Source organism: Coffea arabica, chromosome 6e (genome assembly GCF_036785885.1).
Source record: "Coffea arabica cultivar ET-39 chromosome 6e, Coffea Arabica ET-39 HiFi, whole genome shotgun sequence".
Classification (NCBI taxonomy): domain Eukaryota; kingdom Viridiplantae; phylum Streptophyta; class Magnoliopsida; order Gentianales; family Rubiaceae; genus Coffea; species Coffea arabica.
In genome coordinates this window covers 13808273-13835094 of record NC_092321.1, presented here as the reverse complement: position 1 = coordinate 13835094, position 26822 = coordinate 13808273, and the positions used below count along the sequence as shown (strand labels likewise).

General features: G+C 35.5%; 4 protein-coding genes across 12 annotated transcripts; 1 reads left to right on the top strand and 3 right to left on the bottom strand.

Annotated features, from left to right (window-relative positions):
- The first annotated feature begins 387 nt into the window (after positions 1–387).
- LOC113694716 (F-box protein At3g58530-like) lies at positions 388–7214 on the top strand. Of its 4 annotated transcripts, XM_027213571.2 has the most exons (13): positions 396–833; positions 1132–1191; positions 1446–1529; positions 2599–2729; positions 2842–2917; positions 3805–3875; positions 4264–4350; positions 4472–4544; positions 4670–4737; positions 4812–4880; positions 5131–5236; positions 5728–5796; positions 6869–7055. In XM_027213571.2, exons 1-12 carry the CDS (start codon positions 621–623, stop codon positions 5791–5793), a joined length of 1104 nt encoding a protein of 367 aa, XP_027069372.1. In that variant the 5' UTR covers positions 396–620; the 3' UTR covers positions 5794–5796; positions 6869–7055. The 4 variants fall into 4 exon arrangements, with proteins under 4 accessions (XP_071911454.1, XP_027069370.1, XP_027069373.1 ...); XM_072055353.1 differs by lacking the exon at positions 5728–5796 and having other exon boundaries at positions 388–829; positions 6869–7214; XM_027213569.2 differs by lacking the exon at positions 5728–5796 and having other exon boundaries at positions 391–833; positions 6869–7214.
- A 606-nt stretch (positions 7215–7820) lies between these two features.
- Positions 7821–9014, bottom strand: LOC113694718 (non-specific lipid transfer protein GPI-anchored 22). 4 transcript variants are annotated; one of them, XR_011816962.1, is made up of 4 exons: positions 8525–9014; positions 8323–8418; positions 8165–8244; positions 7821–8081 (listed from the first exon to the last, which is right to left on the bottom strand). XR_011816962.1 is itself a non-coding variant. In XM_072055354.1 (3 exons), the coding sequence occupies exons 1-3, from the start codon at positions 8859–8861 to the stop codon at positions 7969–7971; spliced, it is 546 nt and encodes a 181-aa protein (XP_071911455.1). In that variant the 5' UTR covers positions 8862–9014; the 3' UTR covers positions 7821–7968. The 4 variants fall into 4 exon arrangements, 2 of the variants coding, with proteins under 2 accessions (XP_071911455.1, XP_027069374.1); XR_003449464.2 differs by having other exon boundaries at positions 7821–8078; XM_072055354.1 differs by lacking the exon at positions 8165–8244.
- Positions 9015–10444: 1430 nt separating this feature from the next.
- Positions 10445–17370, bottom strand: LOC113695944 (carbon catabolite repressor protein 4 homolog 2-like). 3 transcript variants are annotated; one of them, XM_027215177.2, is made up of 12 exons: positions 16655–17159; positions 14082–14832; positions 13344–13430; positions 13184–13267; positions 13025–13111; positions 12528–12614; positions 12118–12171; positions 11940–12031; positions 11722–11836; positions 11438–11582; positions 11084–11235; positions 10445–10693 (listed from the first exon to the last, which is right to left on the bottom strand). In XM_027215177.2, the coding sequence occupies exons 1-11, from the start codon at positions 16810–16812 to the stop codon at positions 11090–11092; spliced, it is 1806 nt and encodes a 601-aa protein (XP_027070978.1). In that variant the 5' UTR covers positions 16813–17159; the 3' UTR covers positions 10445–10693; positions 11084–11089. The 3 variants fall into 3 exon arrangements, with proteins under 3 accessions (XP_027070978.1, XP_027070979.1, XP_027070980.1); XM_027215178.2 differs by having other exon boundaries at positions 10661–10791; XM_027215179.2 differs by lacking the exon at positions 10445–10693 and adding an exon at positions 10793–10959 and having other exon boundaries at positions 16655–17370.
- Positions 17371–24499: 7129 nt separating this feature from the next.
- LOC113693411 (large ribosomal subunit protein eL21z/eL21y) lies at positions 24500–26281 on the bottom strand. The gene is made up of 2 exons (XM_027211957.2): positions 25941–26281; positions 24500–24995 (listed from the first exon to the last, which is right to left on the bottom strand). The coding sequence occupies exons 1-2, from the start codon at positions 26175–26177 to the stop codon at positions 24738–24740; spliced, it is 495 nt and encodes a 164-aa protein (XP_027067758.2). The 5' UTR covers positions 26178–26281; the 3' UTR covers positions 24500–24737.
- Positions 26282–26822: the final 541 nt, after the last annotated feature.

Genomic DNA, 26822 nt, shown 5'->3' with positions numbered 1-26822 from the left:
TATTAAGCATTCAGTTATAAATATTTATCAAACAGCATAAATAGGTTTAGTATTAAAATTCAGACATTCATATATTTTTTTCAGTGCTTAAAATTCAATAAATTAATTGTTTCAGTATTCAGATTTCAGAATTCAGACTTCAGAATTCAGATTCAATTTTATCAAACGGAACCTAAATATGGCTTGTTTATAGGCTATGACGAAAAAAATTTTGAACACAACCGTCTTGTTTTGGTTGCAATTTTAAAAAAATAAATAAAATTACATCTTTCGTGATCATATTTTTTAATTATTCTTATTACCTCGCGCACACCGTACATTATATATTTTAATCCAAACGCGACTGACTTCCAAACTAAAAATTTTTGCGTAATTTAAAGAAAAAGAGCCCTCTTCTTATTTTTCATTTTGAGGCCCTCATCCTTGACCAAAAAATAAAACAAGCAGAAGAAAACGTTCAAACATTTCATTTGAATCACAATAGGCGACGTCCCCATCGGATCCAGTTAGACCTCCCTCCCCCACTTCCTTGGAATAGGCTAGAATATCCTCTTGTTTATTTTCCCTGCTAGTACTGTGTTGCTCCTAAATCGAGTTATTGAGGAGGAGAAACAAAGTAAATGGAGAGGAGATGTGCAGAAGAATCAACAGATATAGGAGGAGAGGAAGAGGAAGTAGAAGTAGAAGAAGCATTATGGAACAAAGAAACAATTCCAAGGGTGATGAAGATAGTCTGTACCTGCATCAAACTTCATCAGAGAGACCTCATCTCTCTCTTATTAGTCAGCCCCTGGCTTCACCGCACTCTCATCTCCCATCCCTCCATCTGGTTGGTCAGTCCATTCCTCCTCTTAACTCCCCTACTTAATTATATCTTTTCCCTGTTTTTTAATGCTCAAAGAGTCAATCTTTTTCCTAATGCAGTTGGAATTTTAATTCTGGGATTTACTAATTACTGTTAAGCTCACAGGTTAATGCAAGGATTGATACATTCTCCATGAAATTGGAATTTTAGTTCATGGGTTTTACTAATAGTAATTGAATTCGCACATTACTGCAAAGTTTGGATTGTTTTCTAATTGCGACTGGGGTATTGATTCTGGGGTTTGTTCATTCTTGTTAAACTTACAGGTTATTGATTTGCATGAGATGAATAATGCTGGAGATCGCCTTGTCGCAGCTCTTTCACTAGTAAGTTCTTTGCAGCCCCTCTTAAATTTTCAGGTCTTTTCCTTGCTGAGAAAAGTTTGCTACTTCTGAAACAAGAGTCATTACTGATAGTTTTGGTTTCATTATAAGAGAGTTTGCTCTCAATCTGCTTCCACGCAAGTTTGTCTAGCAATGGGGTCTAATGGATAGTACTTCTGCTACCTTGTGAAATTTGTCAAGAATGATTAATTAAATGGTGGTGAGGTTTACTTTTTCGTGTTTATTTTTTCTTGCAGCCAAGATATCACAATGTGAAGAACATAAACCTTGAGTTTGCACGAGATATTGAAGATAAGAATTTTGAAATTCTTAAAAGCAAGGTACCATTCGGTATCTTAAACCTATAATATTACTATTTTTTTCACTTGGAAGCATTGGTTATGTTGGAAAACCAGTCAGGTTATTTACTCTTTCAATTATTTAGTTCTTGCTTCTGCCTTATTGTGTAGCACATTAGGTTTACTTCCTCAAACTTGATCTTTTCCACAATCATACAAGTCAGGTGATGCTTGTCTTACAGTATGCTTTTGACTGCAATTCATCAAAATGAAGTGTTTCATCCTTACATGTTATCTTAAAATAACAGAATACGGAAATATTCTCCAGATTGTCTAAATCACTTGAGTTCCTGTTGTTTCCATTCTCTGTGTATATATTCATGCATACTTTTTGCCGAAAATCAAACCTCAGTACAATCCAGTATTCAAGTGCTTCTAGCTTTGTCCTGCATCTTGGTCATATTTTCATTTATTTATTCTCTTAGATTAGCTTAGGTAGATGATGAATTATTGCTTGACTTTGCTCTTTATGCTTTAAATTTGACTGCCTGTTTTCATAAGTTACTTGATGGGGAAAGTGGAGAGGTAGCTAAAGCGGCCTATTGAGTGGAAGCATAGCTAAGCTAAATGTGCCAGAGAAAGTCAGGTGCTGTGAGTAAGGTTGGCTTAGCCTGGAGCCTTGATTCCCCATAACAAATACGAGTTCTGTTTTTCTAGGAGTTTGCTGATTGATTGCCTGAATCTTCCATCAATAAGCCTCTTCCCAAACAGGGATTACACTCATTTAATGACAAATCCATATATCCTTACATGGATAGTTCTGCTTGTTTAACTTCCTGAGTTGAGTGAAAACAATGAAATTCTATAATTTGTTCCCAAAGCTAGACCCTGGTTTTGGTTTATACAAGTACAACTCTTTGACTTAATAAAAGGAACACAGTTTAAATTTATACTTTACTCTGGCCTTATTGTTGTGGAAATGTTTTGACACTGTCTTAAAGTACTTTAAAACTGAGTTCTGTGGCCTATGCATATGGAATTTCAGTACAGATTTTTTTTTTTTTTTTGGTGAATTGAAAGTCCTTATTATGAGAATATCTATTCTTTGAAGTTTGTGGATGCCCTTAAGAATCTGGAGTCTTTGAACCTAAATGGCTGCCAGAAGATTTCAGATAAAGGAGTTGAAGTTATAACAAGCATTTGTCCGAATCTTGCGGCATTCTCCATCTATTGGAATGTTAGGTACTCTAAGGCTTTCTTGATTCTATGTTTGTATGTGCTTTGTTCTTCTATTGCAAATTATAGCTAAAATCTCTTAATCATCAATGGGCTTCGCTTATACTTTTGCTTTCAGGGTTACAGATATTGGAGTCAAGCATTTGGTGAGGAACTGTAAACGTATAACTGATTTGAACTTGAGTGGGTGTAAGGTACATGAAAACTGATAATTCAAATCCATGGATGTAGAAGCAACAATGTCCCCCCCCCCCAACCAACAAAAAAAACCCTAATTTATACAATAAATGTCCTAGAATTTCCATGCATGACCTTGAACTTTTAAGATGCAGCACTATATGGACATTTCTGCCATATATCCGACAGGTGATTTGTATTTAAGTTTTGATGTCTTGTGATGAAGATTAGTCTTATAGATTAATCTCTGAGAGGAAATATAATGGAAAAGAGAGAATGGTTGTTAGGTTGAGCCTCTCTCTTAGAAGACTTTTAAGTCCATAAATAGAAAGAAGCAGGATTGATGTTTTTCCCTTTTTGTTCCTTCATAAGTCTAGCATGGTTGAAAATAATGAAACATATTGTTTTGTCAAAATTCACCAAAATAGGGTGCAAATCAAATTTTCTTTCCTAAGATCTGCTTCTTGTTGGAAACAATTAATGACATGCCAATAAGTATGTTTCTCCACTTGTTTAAACTTTCTTTTAGAGATCAATTGTCTTGGACTACTTGATTTATTTCTTTTCTATAAATTCTTTTGCCTAAGGTAATTAGAGTAACCTAATCTTGATTCCCATTTGGAAAGCTCCAAGCTTTCAACTGAAGAAATTGTATATTGCTGCTAAGACTTCATAGCTCTTACTAAAAAATTTACTAAAATTTATTTTCTTCAATGTCGTTTCTTCCGTAATGCAAATATTTGTTAAGTTTTTTTTCCTGTGATGCAAATTTTTGTTACGTAGTTAGACATGAGCCTTACTTGTTGTCAACTCCTGCTCATCATACATGCTACGTTTTCTTGATCACTTCATCTGTTGCAAGATGGAAATCTCTCATGTAGCTTCTTTTTCTTGACAATGACAGAATATCACGGAGCAAAGTTTGCACTTAATTGCTGACAATTATCGAGACTTGGAATCTTTAAACCTGACAAGGTATGGATTAAGGTTAATGTTGGATTCATAGTCTTATTGCATTGGAAAGACAAAATAAAGAAACATACTGTAGTGACTGTTAGAAATCTATAAATAAAATAGTTGACATAATTATATCAGCTATTGCTTGTTTTTAACTCAAGGCTGATGAATAGAGAAGATCTTGTTTCAAAGATGTCTAGACAAGACAGTGATCATTTGACTGTGTTACAAAAGAAAAAGAAAAAGAAATCACTGGAGGATGCAGTATTTTATTACATGAAAATGGAGAATTATTCATTACAGGAATCTTGCATCAACTGCTTCTCATCTTCATAACCCATTTAGGGGGTAAAATAATTCATCCCTCCTGACAGTATCTCACTTCATATCTTTGGGATGTCACTAGGTGCATCAAGCTAACAGATGGTGGTTTACAACAGATATTGCTGAATTGCTATTCTCTTCAAAGTTTGAATCTTTATGCCCTCTCTAGGTAAATTTACCCTTGAATAATATGTAAAATTAGGACCTTTCTAGTAATGGAACACAACTTATACATCTCAAATGTATGCCATGCTTGTGTACATCTCAACTTCTACATTTTGTTTGGGCAGCTTTACAGATGAAGCTTATAAAAAGATCTCTCTGTTGTCGCATCTAAGGTTTTTAGACCTCTGTGGTGCTCAGGTATATTCTGTTTTAGAATAACAGATTTGTGTCATAATCAAACTTGGATAGCCAACCTACAACTTTGTGCAATGGTGGATTTTTTGTCCCAAGCCATTGGTTTTGACCAAAGTTTGGTATATTAGAACCTAACAGATGATGGACTACGTTCTATAGCCAACTGCAGAAAGCTAGTTTCACTGAATTTGACATGGTAAGCCAGATATGGGCTTTAGCGATATGCAAGAAATTTGTCTTTTTTGTTAGAGCTAATGCTTTGTTATTTAGGTGTATACATGTGACAGATGTGGGAGTGAAAGCTATAGCTGAAAGCTGCAGTTCTCTTGAACTTTTGAGGTAAATCCAGAAAATTGAAGATTGGCATTAGCTGAAGTACTTATTTGTACATTAGGGTAATCCCCTTGTAAAAATATTAGATAATCTAATTCATGGATATCTGCCTGTTAATTTTTGTACATTCCTTGCCGTTGTATTCTGAACTTGATATAGGCATACAAGAAGTAGGCTTACTTTGATGTATTAGCACATTTTTCCTGCTATTGGACTGAAACTTGTGTCTCTGGGGCTTGGCTGTTTTGCCTTTTAGCTTGTTTGGGATTGTTGGGGTGACTGATAGGTGCCTTGAGGCCCTCTGCAAATGCTGCTCAGGTACACTCACAACACTCGACGTGAATGGTTGTGTTGGCATTAAGGTAAGCTTTTGGTTTGCCATAGCAGCAAAAGTCCTTCCACTTGTTATGCATTCTTATCTGTACAAAATGCATTGTGCCTTTCCACAACAATGCTCGTATGTAGTAGTTCCTTGAAAATTAATTTTGATTGGTATACAAGGCATAAGAACTGGAGTCTTCTATTTGTCCCAATCTAGGAAGAATGCTTACGAAGGATGGGGATGTGACATGATAGGATAGACAAACAAGGGATTTGGATAAATGTAATTCTGGATGTTGAAATAGATTTTACATATTTGGTTCTATGAAGACGACGAACTTATGACATACTTGTTTGGAGATCATATTGTATTTTATGATAAATGTAAATATTATATTTTTCATTTTATGTTTCAAACAAATGCACATAATATGCACCTGAGAATGTTAACATTCTCTAGGAGCCATCTATATGCAATCATAGGTGACACAGGGCTTTAATATAGTCCCTTTTAAAAAAAAAATTTGTGCAGAAAAGGGCGCGTGACGAACTCCTTCAATTGTTCCCAAAGCTGAAATGCTTCAAAGTGCATAGCTAAGCTGTAAGTCTGTCAGGCTGCAAATAATATCTTGCATTAAAGTTTAATAGATTGGCTTACCGTCTGATTTAAAGTAAGTGATAGTCCATGGTTTAAATGGATAACCTGTTCAGACTCTCTTGTTGGCTAAAGCTCAAAATATTGTTAAGCTCCTTTCTTGACCCTTAAAATGTGCTTTGAGCTTTTAACTTCGGTTTCAGGAGTTCAGGACGTATTTAACTGTTATGCTCCCTTTAATGTTTCAATTTAAAAAAATAAAAAACATTGCTTAAAATTCCCACGTTTGCTTCATGCTGATAAAGACTTTATATGGACAGTATCCACTCGATATTTCTGCTCTGTAATGTGAAATGCCATCATACAAGCACCTCTCTCTACTTGGAAGAAAGTAAAAGTTACCACAGAAAGTGGAAAACAATACATGATCTTGTTCTCTCACCTTTTACGTCATTAGTTTTATTGCAAGTAATGCTTTGAATTCTGATTTCAGCCTCACATCTATATCAAGCCATCAAACTTCAGTTGCATTTCTTTTTCAAATCCCACTGAAGCATTGTTTTTTGCTTTTGTCTTCAAGAAGTGAAGAATGCCTAACAAATGGGGCAGAATTAGAAAGCTTCCCACAGAGGACCAGCTATTATTCAATGGCAGTCCTCTCTTTATTTTCAGAAAAACATTCCCTGATACGCATGTGAAAGCTTCATTGGATTTTATTTAGTGGTTAAATTCTCTTTTACTAATTGGACCCACCCCTTCTTACCAAACTTTAAGTGAGTTGACCATACCCCCACCACACAGTGTTCTAGGGATTCCCAGACCTGAGCATCATGCTAATGATGCGCTTCAAGCACCAACATCCAATGCTTGCCTTTTGGCCACTGGTGGGGTAACTAGAAGATGTTTTGTGCCATTGCCACAATAATTAGGGATGTTTTCCCCTTGTGTGTAGATTCTGTTTTCCTTATTCGGAGAATTTGCCTAATCCCTTTACGTGTAGATTCTGTTTTCCTTAAACACGAAGAATTATGAAGGAGGAAAGGAATCCCGAGTAACATTGCAATCTTTGTGCTTTCAGGTTTTGAACATGTGTTCTACAACTTGTGGACTTACTTGGATTCATGATACCATTTTACTCTCAGGTCATCGTGCTTCTATTGCTCCATCAAATCAAGTACGCAGATTAGATTTAACGTATATGCTTTCTACATTTCGCAATTACTTTTTAATGCATTATGCAAGATCACAACACCTTCCTATGAAAATCAGCAACTACTTTCAACAGGTAAAACTATGTGTAGAACATGGTTTCATAGGTTCGGGTTCGAATCTTAATGGTTGTATTATGAGTGTCAGGTTTATACCATGAGGGTTTTGGCATATTTTTATTCTCAATGATTTATCGTATTATGTTCCATTTTTCATAGGACCTCTGACTGGCATTATGGCGTAAAGTTGATTTTCCACATAATACCATTTTTGCATCAGACTATAACAATATATATGTATATGCATGGCATAAACTCTAGGATAGCTTGTTGCCTCAAGTTTAGGAGAAGCTTCCTCTTCACAAAATTGCATGCCTTCGATGGCAAAGCTCTGCTTGAGTTGCAAGACCACTTTGGTTGACCTATGTTCAAGCGTATCCCAAACACACGATGCATCTGAAAGGGATGGGGCATCCTATGGGTAGGTTTTTGTTCGTATGGAAAGCAATTGTTTCTAGATCATGCGGAAAATGAAAATTTTGCCATATTTAGGTTCAATAATTTAGTATCAGATTTGCTCATCTTTTGGCTTCCTAAAGTATCTGTGCACTCATGGAAACAAGGGTACACAGACACACACATTTACTAGAAGAAGAGGAACTCATAAACAACCATAACAGATGCTACTAATTGGTACCTTACCCTCTCCAGTCCCCCGTTGCTGTGAGGAAATAAGTACTTCATTAGTTGTAAGATCAAGAAGAAGAATGCAACGCTTGTTGGGAAGAACCACGTTTGTGTCTTTCTCAAAGAGGTCATTGGTTTCACTAGATTGCATATTCCTTGATTCTAATATTTATCACAAGTGATCACAAAAAAGACACATAAATACACCACACACACGCCTGCACTTGCATTCTTTTGGGGAAGAAAAAGGGCAAAGACAGCACCACTCTAATTTCCCTACAAACTACTTGCTAATGAAACTTGATATGAGTGGCCAAACTGAAACCACGCCAAGCATCGCCAAGTTAAGCCATTTCCTTCCACGATTTATCGAGCTTGAACTTCCAGAATCAGCTGCTACAAAAGAAAGAAATTAAAATTAAAAAAAAAAAAAAACGGGCATCAGCAATATATAGCAAAACATATAACATAAAACAGACCATCATCACGTTTCTGCAAACAGACAGATGAATCCTGTGATTTGGCGTCACAAACTCAACCTCCGATGATCATCGGTGTACTATTAAAAACAGAAAAATTCTGCAAAAGCATGGACATAGAAAGTTGTAGGATAAAGTGTAAAGAATAGAAAGTGTACCTATGCCACTAATAGTTTTGGTTCTATTTGCAGAAGAATTAGAGAACTGCAGAAAAATCTGAGCATCTGGTGACCGAGGATCCAGGTGCAGAAAATCTGTAATCCAAGCCACAATTATTAGCCAAAAAAGGAAAAAGGGATGAAAGTTACGAGCAGAGCTAAGACTATATATGTGGGAATTAATCTATAGTTGATTGATTACCAAGACACTGCGTCTCGTTAGCTGGTAAGTGACAGATGAAGGGAAGAGCGAGTGCAAGTGTGGCGTTGATTTTGAAGCCAAGACCTGGTTCATTACGGTCTCTCACCAGCATGCACAAACACCTGCGCTTTTGATCGTAGTTATTTCCCAGCCTGAGGCAACAAACTGGGCTGGGATGCTTCTCCTCTTCGCTTATAAATGAAACACAAGGCGACAGACCAGCCAATTGATCTTGGCATTCTCGCTTGTCTTGTGCAAAATCACTGCTTACTCTAACACAACCAGCCATCATCAGAGCTAGCAAACATAGTGAAACTCTTGTGCTAATTCTTTCCATGACACGCCAAATTATGCAGTTTATTTAGCCAATTCAATAAAACAGCCGCGAGAAAGAGGTGGGTGATTAAGGGATGATATGGTTCTGCCCCTTTGCATGTATATGTGTCTCTCTCTGTGTGCGTGCGTGTGTGTGTGTGTGTGTAGATACATATACATATACATATATATATATATATGGATGTATTGGCGCTAATTCAGGCATGCACGACGTCATACATTAATTGCTGGGACTGCAACATAGCCCACAGGAGTCAGAAAATCGCTGTCCAGAAAAACTTGTAAAAGCATGTCTTCGTGATGTATCCAATTTGGCAAGTACCTCAAGCTAAAATGACCGAGCAAGATTTTAAGCTTTCCTATGCTCTAATTGAATTGACTTCTTTTACTGAGCTTCGTCTGAGTTTTGGGCCCTTGCCTTGCATTCAAGATATTGACGTGTGTGGCCATTTGCAAAGCAGTACTAATATAATGAGCAAATTTAGACAGATATACTCATCTAATCCATCTGAAATCAACATTCAACCAACCTGACTTTTTTATCTTTCTTTCTTTCTTAACCCTAAACTTCTTCAATGGCAGTTTCCAAAATGTGATATAAAACCCCCAATGCAATGACAGATATCTAAACATATCTGGATGAATTGTTATTTCTGCTTTGATTATACACGACTTTGACTTGGATCTTGACCAGTTCAGTTGTCAATCTCAATCAGCCAAACTCCAGGGACTCATAATGAGAGCAGCAAAATGAAGAGCTGAAATCACATAAGTGAATGTCCGAAGCTTTGACACTCAACAGGCGCGAGAGACCGCTGCAACTTGTTCTGTTCTTTTTTTCTTTGATGAATTACGTACAAGGATGAGCAAATTTGATGACTACTTACTTGTGTATCTGGCATTTGAGCCTTTATATATTTTTTTTTTCCAGATGTGTTGAATAATCAAGCAATCAAGAAGTAGAGACATGGCTCATTTTCACATGTTTGCCCATTGCCCAGGTAGAGTGATCATGTGTGATTTGAAATTTACGGCAGTTTTGACTGATTCTCCTGGAACATCATCAGACCCTTAAAAATTTGTATGTATATACCAAAACTGCCCGCCAGGAAATGAAATGACCATAAAAAATTTTCCGCACCTTTGTATTCTATATCCACGCCTTAAAAACCAATATGACACCAAGACCCTTAACATTCAGCGGTTTTTCTTCGAACATTTTGCATTTCTCAATTTATGCCTTTTTTTTTTTTTCCAACAGACTACAGGCAACGCGATTCTTTTGACCATTTTTAATTTAGTTCATCTTTCAAATGTTTTCGACAAAATTCCTTCCCACGGCTTTAGAGAAATTTTCAACTTATAGGATGTGTATGTAATATGCAATCTTAATTTGTTTTTCTCAATATATAACAATGAAAATTACCATATCGTTAAGGTCTCTTTATAAGATGATGGGTTTAACATGCTGGAGTCTCTGATGAGCAAGCTCTTAGATTCACTCATCCCAGTGCCGTTGGCTAAAAATTCCAGCAGGAAATTGCTGGCAGCTCAATGGATATGAAAAGCAAAGCACCAAAGAAATTTGAAAAAAGCTGCTGGTCATACCGCCTATGGGTATTTGGTATTATATTTCTATTTAAATTAAAGGAGAACTTCTATAGTACAGCATGACCACAATTTCTCTATGAAACAAAGGTTGCATGATACAAAAGATCACAACTAAGGATCCACTTGGGAACACCTAAGGAAAAACACAGGAAACATCATCTACTATTCTTACAAATGACTCTGTCTCTGTTTCTATTTCTGAAATTCCTCCGCAAACAAGACCTGCAGCCACGGGCATCAAAACTTAAGTAATCAAACGAGATGGGAGAGGGAGAATGCTTGGGCATGAGTTATACATATTACAACCTTTTCAATAATCCCTACACAAAGCAAAGGATAGAATTAAAATCATAGCAACGCAACTACACGCACCCCCCAAGCGAGATGCACACAATGTCTCCATCAAAACCTAATAATATGCATTCGAAACTCTACTCTGCAACCCTACGGAGAATTTACAGTTTATGGCACCATCCTGATTTGTTTCACTAATGAAGTGAAACGAAACAATAGGAATTAAAATCATGTCAGCAACATCCGATACATTCACTGCCTCATAAATCAAAATAAGATCTACGTAAAGATGTAAAAGGACTGGAAGTAGCAGCCTACCCAGTGTCAGCGCCTAGTTCTAGGCTTGCAGCGAAATTCAGCTAAGAGTGCTATGTGATCAGAAGACCACTCTGGAGAAGGAAGTGCTGTGTCTTTTCTCAAGCCATCTTCATCCAAGAGCTCCAACAAAGATTCCACAGTTAAGGAGTCCGCTGAAAGGATAAAAAATAACAAATTTACAACATTGCTAAAAATATATTATACGTTTAGCAAGAATTACTTCGCACACCTAGTAATATACATTTATCCTGGACAAATTGAAAAATGAGAGATAAATCAGCCAGAAATGCTCTGCATGGGGGAACTAGGAGTCAAAAGATAAAAACAGTAAAAGACAGTTCACTTTGAGCATGCCTGAGTAGAATATGTAATCATGAGTGCCGATAAAATCCCTGGTGCAGTTGGTGAACAAAGGTTCATTTGTAGTAAGATCCAATCTCCTCCTCTGTTGCTCAAAACCAATACCAGCCGCTCTTCCGAATGATGAGTATGCACTTACCTATATATATATCAAGAAGCATGTTCAACTCAGGATCATTAGTAGTACAAGCCTATGCATATTAAAAGCTTCTCAAAGAAAAAGAAGTTTAATCTGTTGACGAAATTAAAAATTAGCGTTTAAAGATCAAGAAACATACCAATGGCAACTGATGTGTAAGTTTTGTGGCAGGGCGAAGGATTCCAAGAGGGTCAACTGCTAAATCTGAATGCATTGGATCAACTTTTCCCATGGCAAGAAGAGCATGTGGAGCACTGCACCCAAAACACAACATAAATCAGGAAGTTAACTCCTGCTTAGATGCACAACCTACATAACAACCACTAGTATGCAAATTAAACAAAAACCATATCTGACCTTCCAGGAACAGAATTAAAATCTCCACAGACGAGCATTGGGATATCTGCACTGGCAGCAATTTTCTCTAACCCTTTCAACAATGTATGAACCTGATACAAAGGCATGCACATCAACAAATATTAACACATAATAAGATAGAGGCAACTACAACAGCAAGAGGAGGTTGAATAAGAACCTGCCACAGCTTCACATCCTTTAAATCTTGCTGAACATTGACATGTGTATTAGCCTGTACAAGAAGGTAATACATACTGTCACAATTATGCTCCACAGGATGAACATTTTAAAGATGTATCCAAAGGACCTTTTCCCCCCAAAAGAAAAAATATGTCACCTAGAAACCATGTCTAACAAACAAGAAACAATTTCACGGGACCAAGATATTGAGAAATGAATTTCAAGTACATAAAAGTAATATTGAGTCAGGAGTATGAAGCAAGCATGAGCCATCAATTAAATCAAGTGATGAAAATTAATGCAACTGGCCAAAAATTAGAGTATCGCCACGACCATATTGATCAACAGTGACATTAGTAGGAATAAAATAACTTGAGAACAAAGAGCAAACCAACTTTAAATGCTTACCACACAAACAAGCTGTCGCTTCCCAGGATTATCAATTCCCTGGTTACTAAATTTTGCTTCCAGAACCACTATAAGTGCAATGTTATCCTATATGAAGACACATTATTAGTCAGATACGAAAACATACCATAACTTTTGCTCCATAATTAGCGAGAGATGAAGCATTTCCATTATTTTCAGCAAGATAGATGCCCAAGTTTTGACAATGCACGAATGTTAAAAAGATTTGCATAACATGGCGGGTCTAAGGTCAAAAAAAGAAATGGTATAAAGTCAATAAAAAACAGTTCAAGGTTAAACTGGAAAACATGTATAACCTCTGGATGGTAAATTAAAAAACAAAGAGCGTCAGAAACATGTGGGACATCTATTTTTTACTGACTCAGATATTAAAGAAACATAAATTTTATCATGACACAGTTCAAAAAGAACAGCATGTCATCCGTTTCAAATGGAAGGAAGAAAAAAAATTACATGTAATCAATGAACTAAGATACCTTGATCAATCGACCCAGAGCAGTTTTTTTCTGAGTACTTGGAACTAAAGCTTCAGTCAAGGATTGTGCAGCTTTGTTAAACTCAACCTTCACAACCACAGAACAGTCAAGCACAACAAAAGAGAAAATGCAAAAATATATAATGAAAAAGCTTCATACCTCATATTTCTTGACATGTGAAAATCTATCCCGGCGAAAAAATGTAGCACAACCATCATTTGAATAAATATTCCCATTGAAGACCTGCACACAACAACAGTCTAATGTATAACTGGCACAGCTACCTTTGAACACGACAACAATCAACATTTTGACTAACCTCGGCCGTTTTTCGTTTATATAGAGCTTGATAACCATGTTTATCCAGCTCAGGGGCGAAGAATTCCTCAAAATGGTCACTTTGAACCTAGGACAGAAAAAATACAGTCAACACTATTGATTTCATGCCTGTCGTCAACATAAATATACCTAAACAGGTGGAAGAAATCATTCGCTGAAACTTTAGGCAGCCAAGGAGAGAAAAATAGTCATAAACAACATTTACATTTCAGGTTTGGGCAGATCCAAGTAAAAGTTGTCCCAATTTCCTTTTATTAATGCTGAAAAGCACTTGACAACATAAACATACTGTACAAATAAATTTATGGATTCTTTACCAGAATATCAACAAGAAGACAAAAAAGAAAACAAACTTTTCAACTTCAAATACACACAAACTTGCAACCAAAGACAACACACTTAGCTTTGGCAAGTCACTATTGTATTATACAACATGAACTACTGTTTGGAAAAGAAATTGTGCTTTTTAACTGACATAGCACTTCTGATCTCCGAGAAACCACTCTATATGAACAAAATGCAGTTAAGTGACTGTGAACAAAACTGACAAACCTTTTACCCTTTATTATTAAAAAAAAGAAAAAAGAAAAGCATTTCCATTGTTGTTCTCATTTCTTCTCTAGCCGGACCTTCATAGGGTCGCCATTTTTCCACCGAAAATTCATTAAGTTTTGACCTATCTTACAATGCACATAGAAGCTTTGATGTACTTCTGTACCTCTTGAAGACAAACAATGTCAGCACGGTAGCCAACTATCTCACGTAATAGATTCTGCCTTCGATAAGCCCAAGAAAGAGCCCAAGAAGGACAGTAACTGTATAAATCATTTGCAGCATATGAATCGGATAGAATATTATATGACAGCACAGTAAAGGTTCCTGATGAAGATACACGACCGTCAACGTCCAGATGCCCTGGCATTTCAACTCCACTGACAGGAATCAACCTACGTGGAGTAGGAGATGGGGCTGGAATTACGCGAGAAGTGTTTAGTGTACTTGATTGCCCCACAGGCTGTTTGGATTCTGCATCCACTACAACACACTCAAATTTAAGGACATGGCCAATATCATCAGCCGTCGGTGTGTATGTTTTAAATCGTCCAACTTCGAACCATGTCTCACCACCTCTCTGTGTTACTGCAGCAGGGTATAAAGCCGTGGCACCATTTGCCAAGCTAGAATTGGCCTGCGTACCCGTCAAGTTTGTATTGATAACCCCAGATCCTGAACCATTGAAGCGACCAAAAATTTCTTCTTCCTCGTTGCCATTTTCATTAACAGCACTAGCTGCGCGCTCATGCAAAACACGATGATGCTGCCATGCATCCGAGAAACATTTCGGAGAACAATGGTAACTCTTAGTGATAGGTATTTTCGCTTTAACACATCCAAGACACTGCAATGTAGCTTGCTCAGATGGATGAACACTACAGATTGCAACTTTCCTATCACTTTGTATGCGATACCTGCCCCCAAAAAAAAAGTTTCAATAATGCAGTTGAAGACTGTAATCTAATACCCAACACACTATAAAGTTGTCCTTATAGCAATTGAGAAAACCAAAAGTTAAGTGTAAAAGTAAAACAGCCAGATCCAGAAAGTATTCAACCAGGAAAGGAAAAGCATATGTGCCTTCTGCTTCTGTGATGGATGTACATTGTATTGGTGTACAAAGCACTATAATATGAAATATCCAACATCAACAATTAAAATCAGGTAACAAAATAAAAATAAAAGGAAACCATATTGATGCAAGAAGTATAAAGCTTAGGGGTGAAACCAAGGATCTTACAGGATGGAAAAAATAACTCGTCCAGATTGTCAGAAGTGAAACACAATGAAACAGCGCAGACGCTATCAACGAACAATATACCAATTGTTTTACACGTTTACAGCTCAAATAAGCAAATCAATTTGACAGGCCAAATTCTCTTCCAGACAAGAATAGAATTATGTTGAAATGTTAGAGGAAGGGGGGTGGGGGGGGGGGAAGCAACTGCACATCAAAACCTAAAGCTACTTACAACATGCATCTCCTATTTTAAGATACAATAAAAGCAATTTCCAAGAAAGAATAGCTGATAGAACAGTAAGAATATACAAAAGAAGCCCACTGCAGACTCAGACATGAGCTACTACCACTTTGCAACACCTGAAGGGTAGCCATCCAAGGCTACCCCTAACAATAATACTTGCAAATATCACTTCCATTTTCGTCAAACACCAACTCGAACTTAGACAAATTGTTTGCTACATAGAAGTCCATTTTTCCCAGAATGACATGGGGATATACTGACAAAATTGTGTTGCCTATGTCGCTTAAGATCCAAATCCAACAAATTTACCCACATAATCAAAATTCATTTAAATCCACAAATATAAACTGAAATTGAATCTGCTTGATCAAATGAGGGTAGAAAACTCCACAAAAGGTAACATGAAGAAGCATCAGAAAGTTAAAAACAAGCCACAATTAAAAGGTGGGAAAATTGCCAGAAAAGGTAAGACAGAAGCAATGGCAAACTAATAAAAGCACAATTAACATGTAAGCATACCCTAAACGATACAAACTTAAAACCTTCCTTTTGTTACCAACTACACTAATCAGCATATTACTTAGTCAGCGGCAGCTTTTATAACTTACCTGATGAACACTCCCATGCATTATTTCATTACAGAAGACTACAAAAAATCCTTAGACACGAAATAAAACCTACATTGAAATCTCAGCAGAAGAGTACAAAAAAAAGTTAGCACAATAACTACAGCCTTCCTTTTATTTTATCTCATGCTTCCTCGCATTTAATTCATACACCATAAACAATAAAATGCAACCCTAGTTCCCATAAACCACAAAAAGACTAATCTTGGCTACATACCATTCTGTCAACGCAATCATTAATGCCATCTGAACCACAACAACATAAAGACCAATCATTATCAACGAAAGCAATAATTATAACCAAATCAAAACCTGTCTTGGCTACTCAACATTTTGGCAACTTGCCCATAACAACAGGAGGAGAAAAAAATACCATTATCAACGGAAAACAGTCACCCACCCATACAATCCAACCTCTAAGAAACCAAAATCGAAAGTACCATGACAAAAAGCAACATGCATAAAAGCTATAAGAATCAAATAGTACTAACAAGGAAACAGCCCAAGAATTAAAACTATAAGCACCAAAAAAAATGACAAGAAAAACCTTTTTCCCTTCGCTTACAGAAGGGCAAAAACCCTGATTAAAAAAAAAGGAAAAAGAAATAATAGAGGGGGAGACCTACCACTTATATCTTAAGAAGTAGCCATCAAGTGGAGCGGACTCGGGAATATCTTCGGTAATAACGGACTTATCAGGACGTTTTACGAGCACGTAGGGCGTCAGCTCACAGCCTACGATAGGAATGTCGGACGGAAGGTGCACTCGCAGCACACTCAGCATTCTTGTACTCTACAATCGCGATTATCGGCCCACTTCTGTATTCTTCCAGACCCTACTACTTCTACAACAACAGAATGAATTTTCAACGACGACAGCGATCCAACGGCAGCAGCTGAATCGGCAGAAGCTGAAGTAAAAAGCATAAATTCTTGGCGGACACCAGGCGGATCCGCCATCAGCTATCCTCGGCACCAATCGCCAGCCTTGACCACACTTTATATATCACCAAGGAAACCCTAAAATGTGGTTAATTTAATAAACTAAAATTCAATAAAATCTTACAATTTACCAAGAAATTTTCAAGTCAAAAATTGTAATTTATCGGGAATTCCAGAAGATCTTGAAGTGAAGAAAAGGGTGGAAATCTAATGCAGTGACGAAAAAAGTATCAATTTTGGGAGAATCGATCGGTTGATCGACAAGGTATTGTAGACTGGATGTTTGTGAAAATGAACCCGAGAGAAAAGAAAATCGATTAGGGTTTTACAGAGGCGAAATAAACACAGAAGGCTTGTTTGGGGAGGGATATAAGGGAGGTGTTGGGTCCAGGGAGGAGAAAGACACCTGAGAATGGTCACGCGTCACTACGTGTAATAAAATGAGGAAAGAGAAAATTGCAATTTTGGTATTAAATGTTTGGGACATAGCAGTTTTAGTCCCTAAAGTTTGGATGAAAGTAAATTTAGGATCAAATGTTTCAATTTCTAAGAACATTTAGTGCAATTAACCGGTTTTAACAAATTATTAGCAGAATCTGGTCATGCAAGTAGCACGATGGCTAAATTTTGAAATAAATATATATATAATTGTTGGTGGCTATGACTTGGAATTAAAAGACATTAATTAGACCATCTCTAACACACAGTAAATACATCCGACTTAACATATGACTAATGTATGCTTTAATTAAAGATTATTAAATTAAAGATTAATATGATTAAACTTAACATACAAATCTGTTTGAATCCCCTGTTTTTGAAGTATTTTTCAAAAATTAGTTTTTCAAATATAATAAAAATTTTTAAAAAGTACTCTAAAATGTAATCTAAAAATTAGTTTAAAATTTTAAAAAAATATCTCAAAATATATTCTAGAAACTCTTCTACTTTTAAATATCTCAATTTTCTAAAAATATTTCAAAATATACTCTAAAAACTCTGCTACAGTAAAATTTTTTAAAAACACCCTCAAAAACAGCTAATCCAAACAAATTATCAACATCTTTTTATTTTTATTTTTTTTTCAAAATTTAGTTACAACACGTGCTACTCGTGTGACTGGATTCTAGTAACAATTTAATAAAACTGGTCAATTGGATTAAATGTATTGAAAAATTAAAATATTTGGTACTAAAATTGCTTTTATCCAAACTATAAGGACTAAAACTGTCAATGTACCTAACATTGGTACCAAAATCGCAATTTTCTCAATGACGAAACATATATGTTAGTCATCACCGCAGCGCCGCTACTGACGAAGTGTGACTATTTCTTTTGGTAGCACCAATATTTTGAATTTTTAGGATTTTGAAATAAAACTTTTATTTGTGTTTTTTTGAGCCTTTTAAATGTACTATTCTTTCGTGGACTTGCGGATCTTAATTCCAAATTGATTTTGAATGAGAAAAAAAATGAGTTGATTCTATCTTGATTACATCCTTTGAAAAGATAAGTTGAAAATTTCATGATTGTTATAGATGAAATTTCAAAAATATGTAGTAAGAACTGATTGAATTAGTGCATTAGACAACTTATCCGTCACTTTAAAAAAACTGAATTGTTTGTTGAAATAAAACAAAATAGACTATAATCATGAAGAATAAAGTGATCCAAAAGATATATAACTCTGATCTTGTCACTTTTTCTAATTTCTTTTATTTCATGTTAGTAAATAATTTAATAAAAAAAATGCAAATGTTTGGATATGAATTATTTGTCCAATAATATTTGCTGACGTAATAAATACATTTTTCAATATATTTTTTTATCTTACATACATCACATATATTTTGACAATGAAAACCTAATTTCTGAGATTTGATAATTTTTCATTCACATCGGAGTGTTATAGTAATTATTTCAGATAATATTTCAAATAATCTCTTATGTAAACACACTTCATAGTTTTTTTGAGTATCAAAATTTGAACGTGTAGGAGGCCTTTGCTGTCGAAGATGGAAAAGCTAACATCTTGTCCAAATAATATTCAACGTGTGGGAGGCCTTTGGTAAGTTAAAAGCACTATTGTCCAAAATGGAAAACCTAACATCTTGAAGTGTTTTGATAAGTTAAAAGCACTTGTTACTCATGTAGAATGTGACTTAGTAGAAGATATAATTTTGATAAATTAAAAGCACCTTGTGCCAGAAAATGCTTATTTATAAATAACCACATTTTAAATGCATTTAAAGCACTTGTGAGTTGTGACTCATGTAAAATGTGACTTACTAGAAGCCATAATTTTGATAAGTTAAAAGCACTTGTGTCAAAAATGTTTCTTTATAAACAACCGCCTTAATAAATTAAAAGCATTTAAAAGCACTTGTGACTCATGTAAAATGTGACTTACTAGAAGGCATCATTTTAAAAAGTTAAAAACACCTATGTCAGAAGTGTTTCTTTATAAACAATCGTGCTTCCAAACGAGACTCGAGTATCAAAATTTTTACTGCTTTTTGAGCTTAAGTTGCAAATTTCAGATGCACTTTTGATAATTATACTCTAGAAAAGTTGGGCTAATTGATTAGAATATAGGTGGAAAAAAAATATTCAGACACTTACGGGTCTGACAGGGGTTCTGTATATATCTATGGGTGTCAGCCCGGCACCTGACACAAAAATTTTTTTTTTTTTTAATAAAAGATCAGCCCGGCACCTGACAAAGACTGCAAAAGCTGGCTGCCGGGCACTCTCTGCCCGGCAGCCAGTCAAATTGTTAAAAAAAAAAATCGGCAGGCTTCAATGCAATTCAGACAAAGTAGCTCTCGTGAATTTTTCACACTTTTTTGCTTCAGATTTGCCCCTTTTGGCAGGCTTGTGGACAAAAAAAAAATGTTTGGCAGCTCCCGTGAAGCAAAAAAGCTGAACCAAAAGAAAAATTTACGTATGATTGGACAAAAAAACTATGCTCTATTAGACTTTAGCAGGTCGTGAAACAATAACTGCTTACATATTATTCAATCGACTTAACGTTATATAGTTACTTATAATATAATAGAATATTTAATTAATTATTTTAATATACCAAATAAAGTATTGAACATTAAATAATGAATAAATTTTTAAAAGGACTTTTATTATAATTTTAATATATATAATATTTTTCATCCATGCATAATTCGTTTTTTCGAGTGTCCAATATACTTCTTTATGCATCTCCACATTTGCATTGCTTCTGCTTATTGTGCGCAGAAAAGTGAACTTTCCACCATAGAAATGTAACCAATGTTTAATTCTTACCTCCACTTTAATTCCGTGGATGGAAGAATATTGTCAGAAATGCATTCTTCTGTGGCTAATTGATTAGAATATAGGTGTAAAAAAAAAAATCAGACAGGTTTAAAAACAACAGATATGTTCCTTTTTTTAAAAAAAGATATCAGCCTGGCACCTGACAGATTCCCTATTTTTAAAAAAGATATCAGGTGCCTTTTTTTAAAAAAAAAAAAAGATGTCAGGTGCCGGACTGGGTCAGCCCAGCACCTTAATTAAACACATTTAATCAAATCTCTTTAAATTAATTAATTCAATTAATTAAACTAATTAATCCACTAAAATAATTAAAATAATTGTATACTAAAAAACGTAAACTAATTATCAACTATCTTAACAAATAAAGTGAATCGCATTAAACTAATATCACTAGTTTCGAAATTAAGCTATGCGAATTACATTAATTTTATGTATTTATTTTATTAGCATGGATATTATTTCAAATACTTAAATTGCCCCGACTAAATGGCTATCTTAATCAAAACTCAATTGCACAAATTCGTTCAATTAATCCATTCAATTAATTAACCTCGCCAAATACATCTAAATTCATTTAATCAGACCTCTTAAAATTAATTCATTCAATTAATTAAACTAATTAATCCACTAAACTAATTAAAATAATTGTATACTACATAACGTAAACTAATTATCAACTATCTTAACAAAAAATGAATTGCATTAAACTAATATCACTAGTTTCGAAATTAAGCTATGCTAATTACATTAATTTTATATATTTATTTTATTAGCATAGGTATTATTTCAAATATTTAAATTACCCGGACTAAATGGCTAACAGTTATCGTACGTAAATTTTTCTTTTGGTTCAGCTTTTTTGCTTCACAGGAGCTGCCTTCTTTTCACTTAACAAATTGCTGAGCTTCTTTTCACTTAACAGGAGCTTTCTTTCCTCCGCAATTTAGCTTCCATTCCCAACTCCCTACCGCCTCTACGTATATCCAACAGTGCCCCTGTAACCCCTCCTCTTTCTTCCCCAACAAAAAGAAGGCTCTATAGTTTAGTACCTTGTTTCGCATTTTTTTTTTCTAAACAATTTCACTGGCAGCCAGCTTTTTTTTTCAGCCTGCCAAATTTTTTTTTTTAACAATTTGACTGGCTGCCGGGCAGAGAGTGCCCGGCAGCCAGGTTTTGCAGACTTTGTCAGGTGCCGGGCTGTGTTTGCAGACTTTGTCAGGTGCCGGGCTGTGCAGCCCGGCACCCATGTGTCAACTATAAAATAAAAAAAAAAAATTTTGGTGTCAGGTGCCGGGCTGACACGGCCCGGCACCCATAGATTTATACCACGCCCCTGTCAGACCCGCAAGTGTCTGACTTTTCTTTTATACACCAATATTCTAATCAACTAGCCGAAAAGTTGAAGCTTCCTAATTACATATAACATAGAATTAATCTTTTCTACATTGTTTGGAGAGATTAGAGTATCGAAAGGATTCAAAATTCTTAGAAATTCAGGCAAATGAACATAAAATTGTCCTAGGAAGGCCGTGCATGAGAGGTCATAGCAGAAAAATGATTTCTAAGACATATATTTGTATTACGTTATACAAAGCGAATGTTAATATCAAAAATCACATGGTGTTTAGTTATGGTAAGTGCCCATTTCTTATTTAAATTCCTAGAGAAAGAGAGGTATGCTTACCTGCTCTGTTTGGATTAGCTATTTTTTGGGGTGTTTTTGAAAAATTTTATTGTAACAGTACATATGAAATTTTTTTCTTGAAATATTTGATTTATTATATGGATGAGATGTTTTTGAGTTATTGTGTATTATTGTAACATTGTATTCGAAAAATAGCCATGCTTGTATTGCTTGTTTCCGTCGGAAAATATTGTCGTTTTCCGTGATCACATTTCCCTATCACCTTTTTCCCTCACATATATCAAATCGCTACAGTAATTTTTCCATGAAAAATGACGGAAAATGCAATCCAAACACGACCTTAGTTTTTGAAAAAATGACCAATCCAAATGGAATTTTTGCCTAACAAATAACCTTCCAGCAATATTCTTTCTTGTTACTAACAAATTTTTTTTTTTTTTTTTTGCATGATCTTTAAAGTTGGATTGCTTTTGAATGGTGTAAGAGGTCAAGACGGTCAGGGCAACTGCAAAGTGGAGTTGGATCCGAGAGTTTGTTCCATAAAATATTATTGCCAATTAGAATGCACCAAACAGTATAACGGAACTGCAGTTTGTGAACCTGGCGGAACTACTCCCTCTGCTTGTTTCTGTGTATGCCATTGTGGCCCTCAACTACAACCCAATTAAGTTGCACCAATTAGAAAATATGGTAACATTAATTGTTCATTTCAAATAATAAATTCAAAGGAATGACATTTACTCCTGACATTATTCTCCTATTATCCCTGTACTATTCTTTTTCTTATTATAGTATTCAATCTATATACTCTACAAATAAGTCTAATTCAATGCTGGAAATATGGAGGTAGTTGACCAAAAAAAAATAAAAAATCCCATGTTGATTACTTCTTAGTTGATAAATATTCCAATTCCCAACAAATCCCCAAGCAGGCATTTTGGGTATACCACTACAAAAGATATCAAGAAAAATTATTTGAAATACTTATTGTAGAATTCTTTGCGATGTGATATATGTGAGATAAAAAGATGATTAAAAGGATAAAAATATATGTTGAAAAATGTGTTTGTAATGCAAACAAATAATTCCTTTCCAAACACACCCACATGTTTTACTAAGATTTACCGAACTGAGTATTCAATTTATTTACTCTACAAATGTGTCCAATTTTTTTTTTTTTTTTTATAATTTCGTTAAGAAGCTAAGAGGCCAGCTCCAGCCAGATTTATTCTGCTATTGATAATATAAATTTGTGAATTTCTATTTGAAATTATTATTGGGGTAGCTAGGTCATTAATACATAAAAGGGTTAATTCCTTCAAAAAATTTATTTTACGTTTAATCAATATTTGATATCTGGATCGGACATCACATAACGTAATAAGCAGTGTCGTCGTAGAAAAGTGGTCTTGGAAGAAACTCATCTAATAGTTCAATGGGTGGCGTTATTGTTAGAGTAGGTCGCATAGTGCCACAGTAATTTTCTCAAAATAACAAAACAACCCTCTTATTAGCAGGCACCACTTAATTGTTCTATTATTTCACCTCACTAATCCCTATTTTCTTGTTCTTACCTCACTACTATTTTTCTCTCCAATTGTAAAGTTTCCTTAACCCCCATATAAAGCCCCTTTGGACTCATCCTCCATGGTGTAGATTACTGTAGAAGTAGGATTGATTGTTGTCATTGCAAAAAAAAAAAAGAGTAAAATCCAAGGATGTGCTAATTTGTGTTTGGATTGCATTTTCTAGGATTTTTTTTAGAAAAATTTACTGTAGCGATTTGATGTATATGAAGAAAAAAAATAATAAAGAAATGTGATTTCGGCGGAAAATGATTTTCCAAACAAGACATTTTAATCTTGTTTGAACAATCATTTTCCAAAGAAAAATTGCTACGTTTTCGAATGAACACATTTCCCAATCATTTTTTTACCTCATATATCAAATTGCTACAGTAATTTTTCTACAAAAAATCTAAAAAAATACAATCCAAACACAACCTTAGAATCTAAACCTGCCGGTCAACATAAACTTTCTAAAACGTCCAATGCTCACCATGTAAAAGCAACCAACATTTTACGTGGTTAATTATACTGCTAGAGCTAGACACAACCATTAATTGTGGATTTACTAATATCGAGTTGACGGGCTATCGTATTTACTCGGCATCACCGCCAACACCTGCACCTGCACCTGCACCACCACCAGCGACAGGAATGGCAACAGAGGAAACGGGAGCGCGTGGGGATGAAGTACTCTACTTATCGTATTGCCTAAAATTACAAGTACTTTGTAAACCACGATAGCCATTCCTTTGGTCTCCCGACCCCCGCTCGTACCTTCATCTTTCCCAGTAGAAAACCCAGGCAGTCACTCAACTGACTCGTTCTTGTGGAGATTACAGTTTACACCCCATCCGCATTTGTATAAAGTCCTTTGTTTCAGAAAACACTCTCTAAAGACAAAAAATAAATATGCTTCTGTAAACCACGTTGTTATACCAAAGAACTTCCAAATTGCTCATCCACAGAAGCTACAACATATCCGGTGCAGAAAACACATACTCAAGTCAGGAGCAACAAAAGTGACATTGCTCGAAAACAAAAATTGTTGGAAACAGGTACCACATCATCATTTTGTCAACATTGCTTTCATTAAACACAAAACTCAATGCCCAATGCCTCTACTAATATTGCAAAAATACCAAATCTGCACTAATTTGAAGTCTATCAGGAGAAAAACAGATTTTTAAGTCTTTAATTGTTTAAGCGATAAACAAACAGAGAGTACTCCAAAACAGCACGAACTTAGTAACCCCCTTTGAGATCATTGACCACATCATATGGAATTGGAGTTACGGTCTCCAAAGTTGCACCTTCCACCATGAAACCAGGTTTGGGGCCTTCAGGTTGCCTCTTGGTACTGATGACTTCACCTCTTGCCTTTGCTGCAGCCTTCAATTCATCATTTCTCCTGATTCTATGCTTGATTTCCTCATTGCATCGAGAAGGCAGAACATGCTCTACGCGAACATGAATCCTCTTCCTGATAATCCTGTTACCAACCTGCAGGTAAAATTCATGGAAGCAAAGATCAGCTTAATTTTGAAAAAGATCCAAACGATGCAAAAGGTAGATGAACAGAGTAACTAACATGCAATTCTCAATGCAAAAGATCCAAACGAGAGCATACCAGTAACAGAAGAACAAAATCGGGCTTAATTTTGAATATACTTGCACTCATGCAGAGGAGGAAAGGGGGGAAAACAGGGGCAAATTATTAGTAAGAGGCGATCACATCATAACCTGAAATTCAGTGCAAAAAAAAAAGTATTCTTCGTTTTGACAGGCATAACAAGCATGATAAAAAATCGACAAGCATAATTCGTTGAATGAGCTATTTCGCTCCTTACAGTTTTACCAGAATGCAATTACTTGCTTTAGCATGATAACAGTGATCCTTGAGGAAAGAAACCTCTATAGCAAGAAAAAACACAGAAAAAAATGTAAAAAGGTATAGCATAATCACAACATTACTCACGGAAATAAAACATTAGACTAACAATTTACCCCTACATCAGCTCAAAAACAATCGACTTCTTCCTATTTCTCAATTAAAAACTAGTCCAATCGAACACCCAATGACATATCTAGGTTAATGACCAGCACAAAACACTTGAATCCATTTTTCTGCGTAAGGGAAAGCCATCAAACAATTTCATGAGACTTGCAACTAAACCACCACAGATCACTGAACAAAAACCCAGGACCAAATTGTTTTCTTGTTTAAATCCTAATGAACAAATTATTGAGTTCCACCATAAAACGAAGAATAAACAAAGATTTCTCCTAATCTAATGCTCAACAAAGTAATTAAACACCAAGCAAAAGGAACCACAAAAAAATAAAATAAAGAAGAGAAAATGGCAAATATATTCTAACAGAAATTGCAAATTATCGAAAATGAAAAAGGAGAAGAACCCATTTCAGGATTATGGTTCCAGGAGCAACCTGTTTGTTGACTTCAACTCCGATGGCGCGCTTGGTGATGTTCCAGACGCGGCCGGTGCGGCCATGGTAGAACTTGTGAGGCATACCCTTGTGAACGGCTCCGTTCACCTTGATGTCAACGTACTGTCCGATTTTGTAGGTCCGGAGATAGGTGGACAACGGGATGGTTCCGCGCTTCCTGAAGCCTCTGGAGAACGAGTCCCTCGTCCGAGCCCTGAGTCCATGTCCGGCCGGCATCTTTTCTGATCGCTCCTCTCTTTTCTCGCTAGTGGTGTGTGAAGAATGAGAGAATGGAGACAACAAACCCTACAAAAGAGAAGGCGGAGCTGGAGAGTGTGGTTTTTGTTTATAGCCGGATGGTCCTAGGGTTTTTGGGGGAAGATAATGGGCTTCAAAAGTAACGGGCCTGCAATCGGTAACAGAAGGCCCATTTTCAGACTAAGTTTGATCCATTGAGGTAATTATTATTTGCTTGTGAGAATTTTAGTGTATCGTTGTGCCTGTATTGCACAACGATTATATAAGTTAAATGTAGTTCGAGGAGAGAATGATGAGTTAAGTGGTACGAGAAAGGAAGTGTAAGTAAAAGATCACGGATTTAAAACCTCCTGCATACACTAAAAAAAAAAATGTAATCTTGACATTATTTATTTCTCAAGGTATTGCTTCTTTCCTTGAAAAAAAAAGGTCAATTTGATAAAAATAAAACTAAAAGACCCAAGACTTGGAATAAATGAAATTGATTTATCGTGTATATTTAAATTGTAATCCATTCATTAGTTTAGAACTAAATCAGCTGTTGGATAAATATATAAAAGTGCTATGTATTGTGTATGTTTTAGACTCAGTTGATGCTATTAAGCACTGCACAAGTTTTAAGTA

Bases quoted from the DNA above. Each gene is read 5' to 3' on its own strand.
- LOC113694716 (XM_027213569.2), top strand. From the start codon at position 621: ATGGAGAGGAGATGTGCAGAAGAATCAACAGATATAGGAGGAGAGGAA. The intron at 1,192-1,445 runs GTAAGTTCTTTG...TTTTTCTTGCAG, and splicing joins TTGTCGCAGCTCTTTCACTA to CCAAGATATCACAATGTGAA. The intron at 2,730-2,841 runs GTACTCTAAGGC...TTTTGCTTTCAG, and splicing joins TCCATCTATTGGAATGTTAG to GGTTACAGATATTGGAGTCA.
- LOC113695944 (XM_027215179.2), bottom strand. From the start codon at position 16,812: ATGCTGAGTGTGCTGCGAGTGCACCTTCCGTCCGACATTCCTATCGTA. The intron at 14,833-16,654 runs GTAGGTCTCCCC...TTTTGGGGGCAG, and splicing joins TACTTCTTAAGATATAAGTG to GTATCGCATACAAAGTGATA. The intron at 12,172-12,527 runs GTAAGCATTTAA...CTTCTTGTACAG, and splicing joins AGCGACAGCTTGTTTGTGTG to GCTAATACACATGTCAATGT.
- LOC113693411 (XM_027211957.2), bottom strand. From the start codon at position 26,177: ATGCCGGCCGGACATGGACTCAGGGCTCGGACGAGGGACTCGTTCTCC. The intron at 24,996-25,940 runs GTTGCTCCTGGA...TTTTACCTGCAG, and splicing joins GAGTTGAAGTCAACAAACAG to GTTGGTAACAGGATTATCAG.
- LOC113694718 (XM_072055354.1), bottom strand. From the start codon at position 8,861: ATGGAAAGAATTAGCACAAGAGTTTCACTATGTTTGCTAGCTCTGATG. The intron at 8,419-8,524 runs GTAATCAATCAA...CTTGGATTACAG, and splicing joins TAACGAGACGCAGTGTCTTG to ATTTTCTGCACCTGGATCCT. The intron at 8,082-8,322 runs GTACACTTTCTA...TTTCTTTTGTAG, and splicing joins CAAAACTATTAGTGGCATAG to CAGCTGATTCTGGAAGTTCA.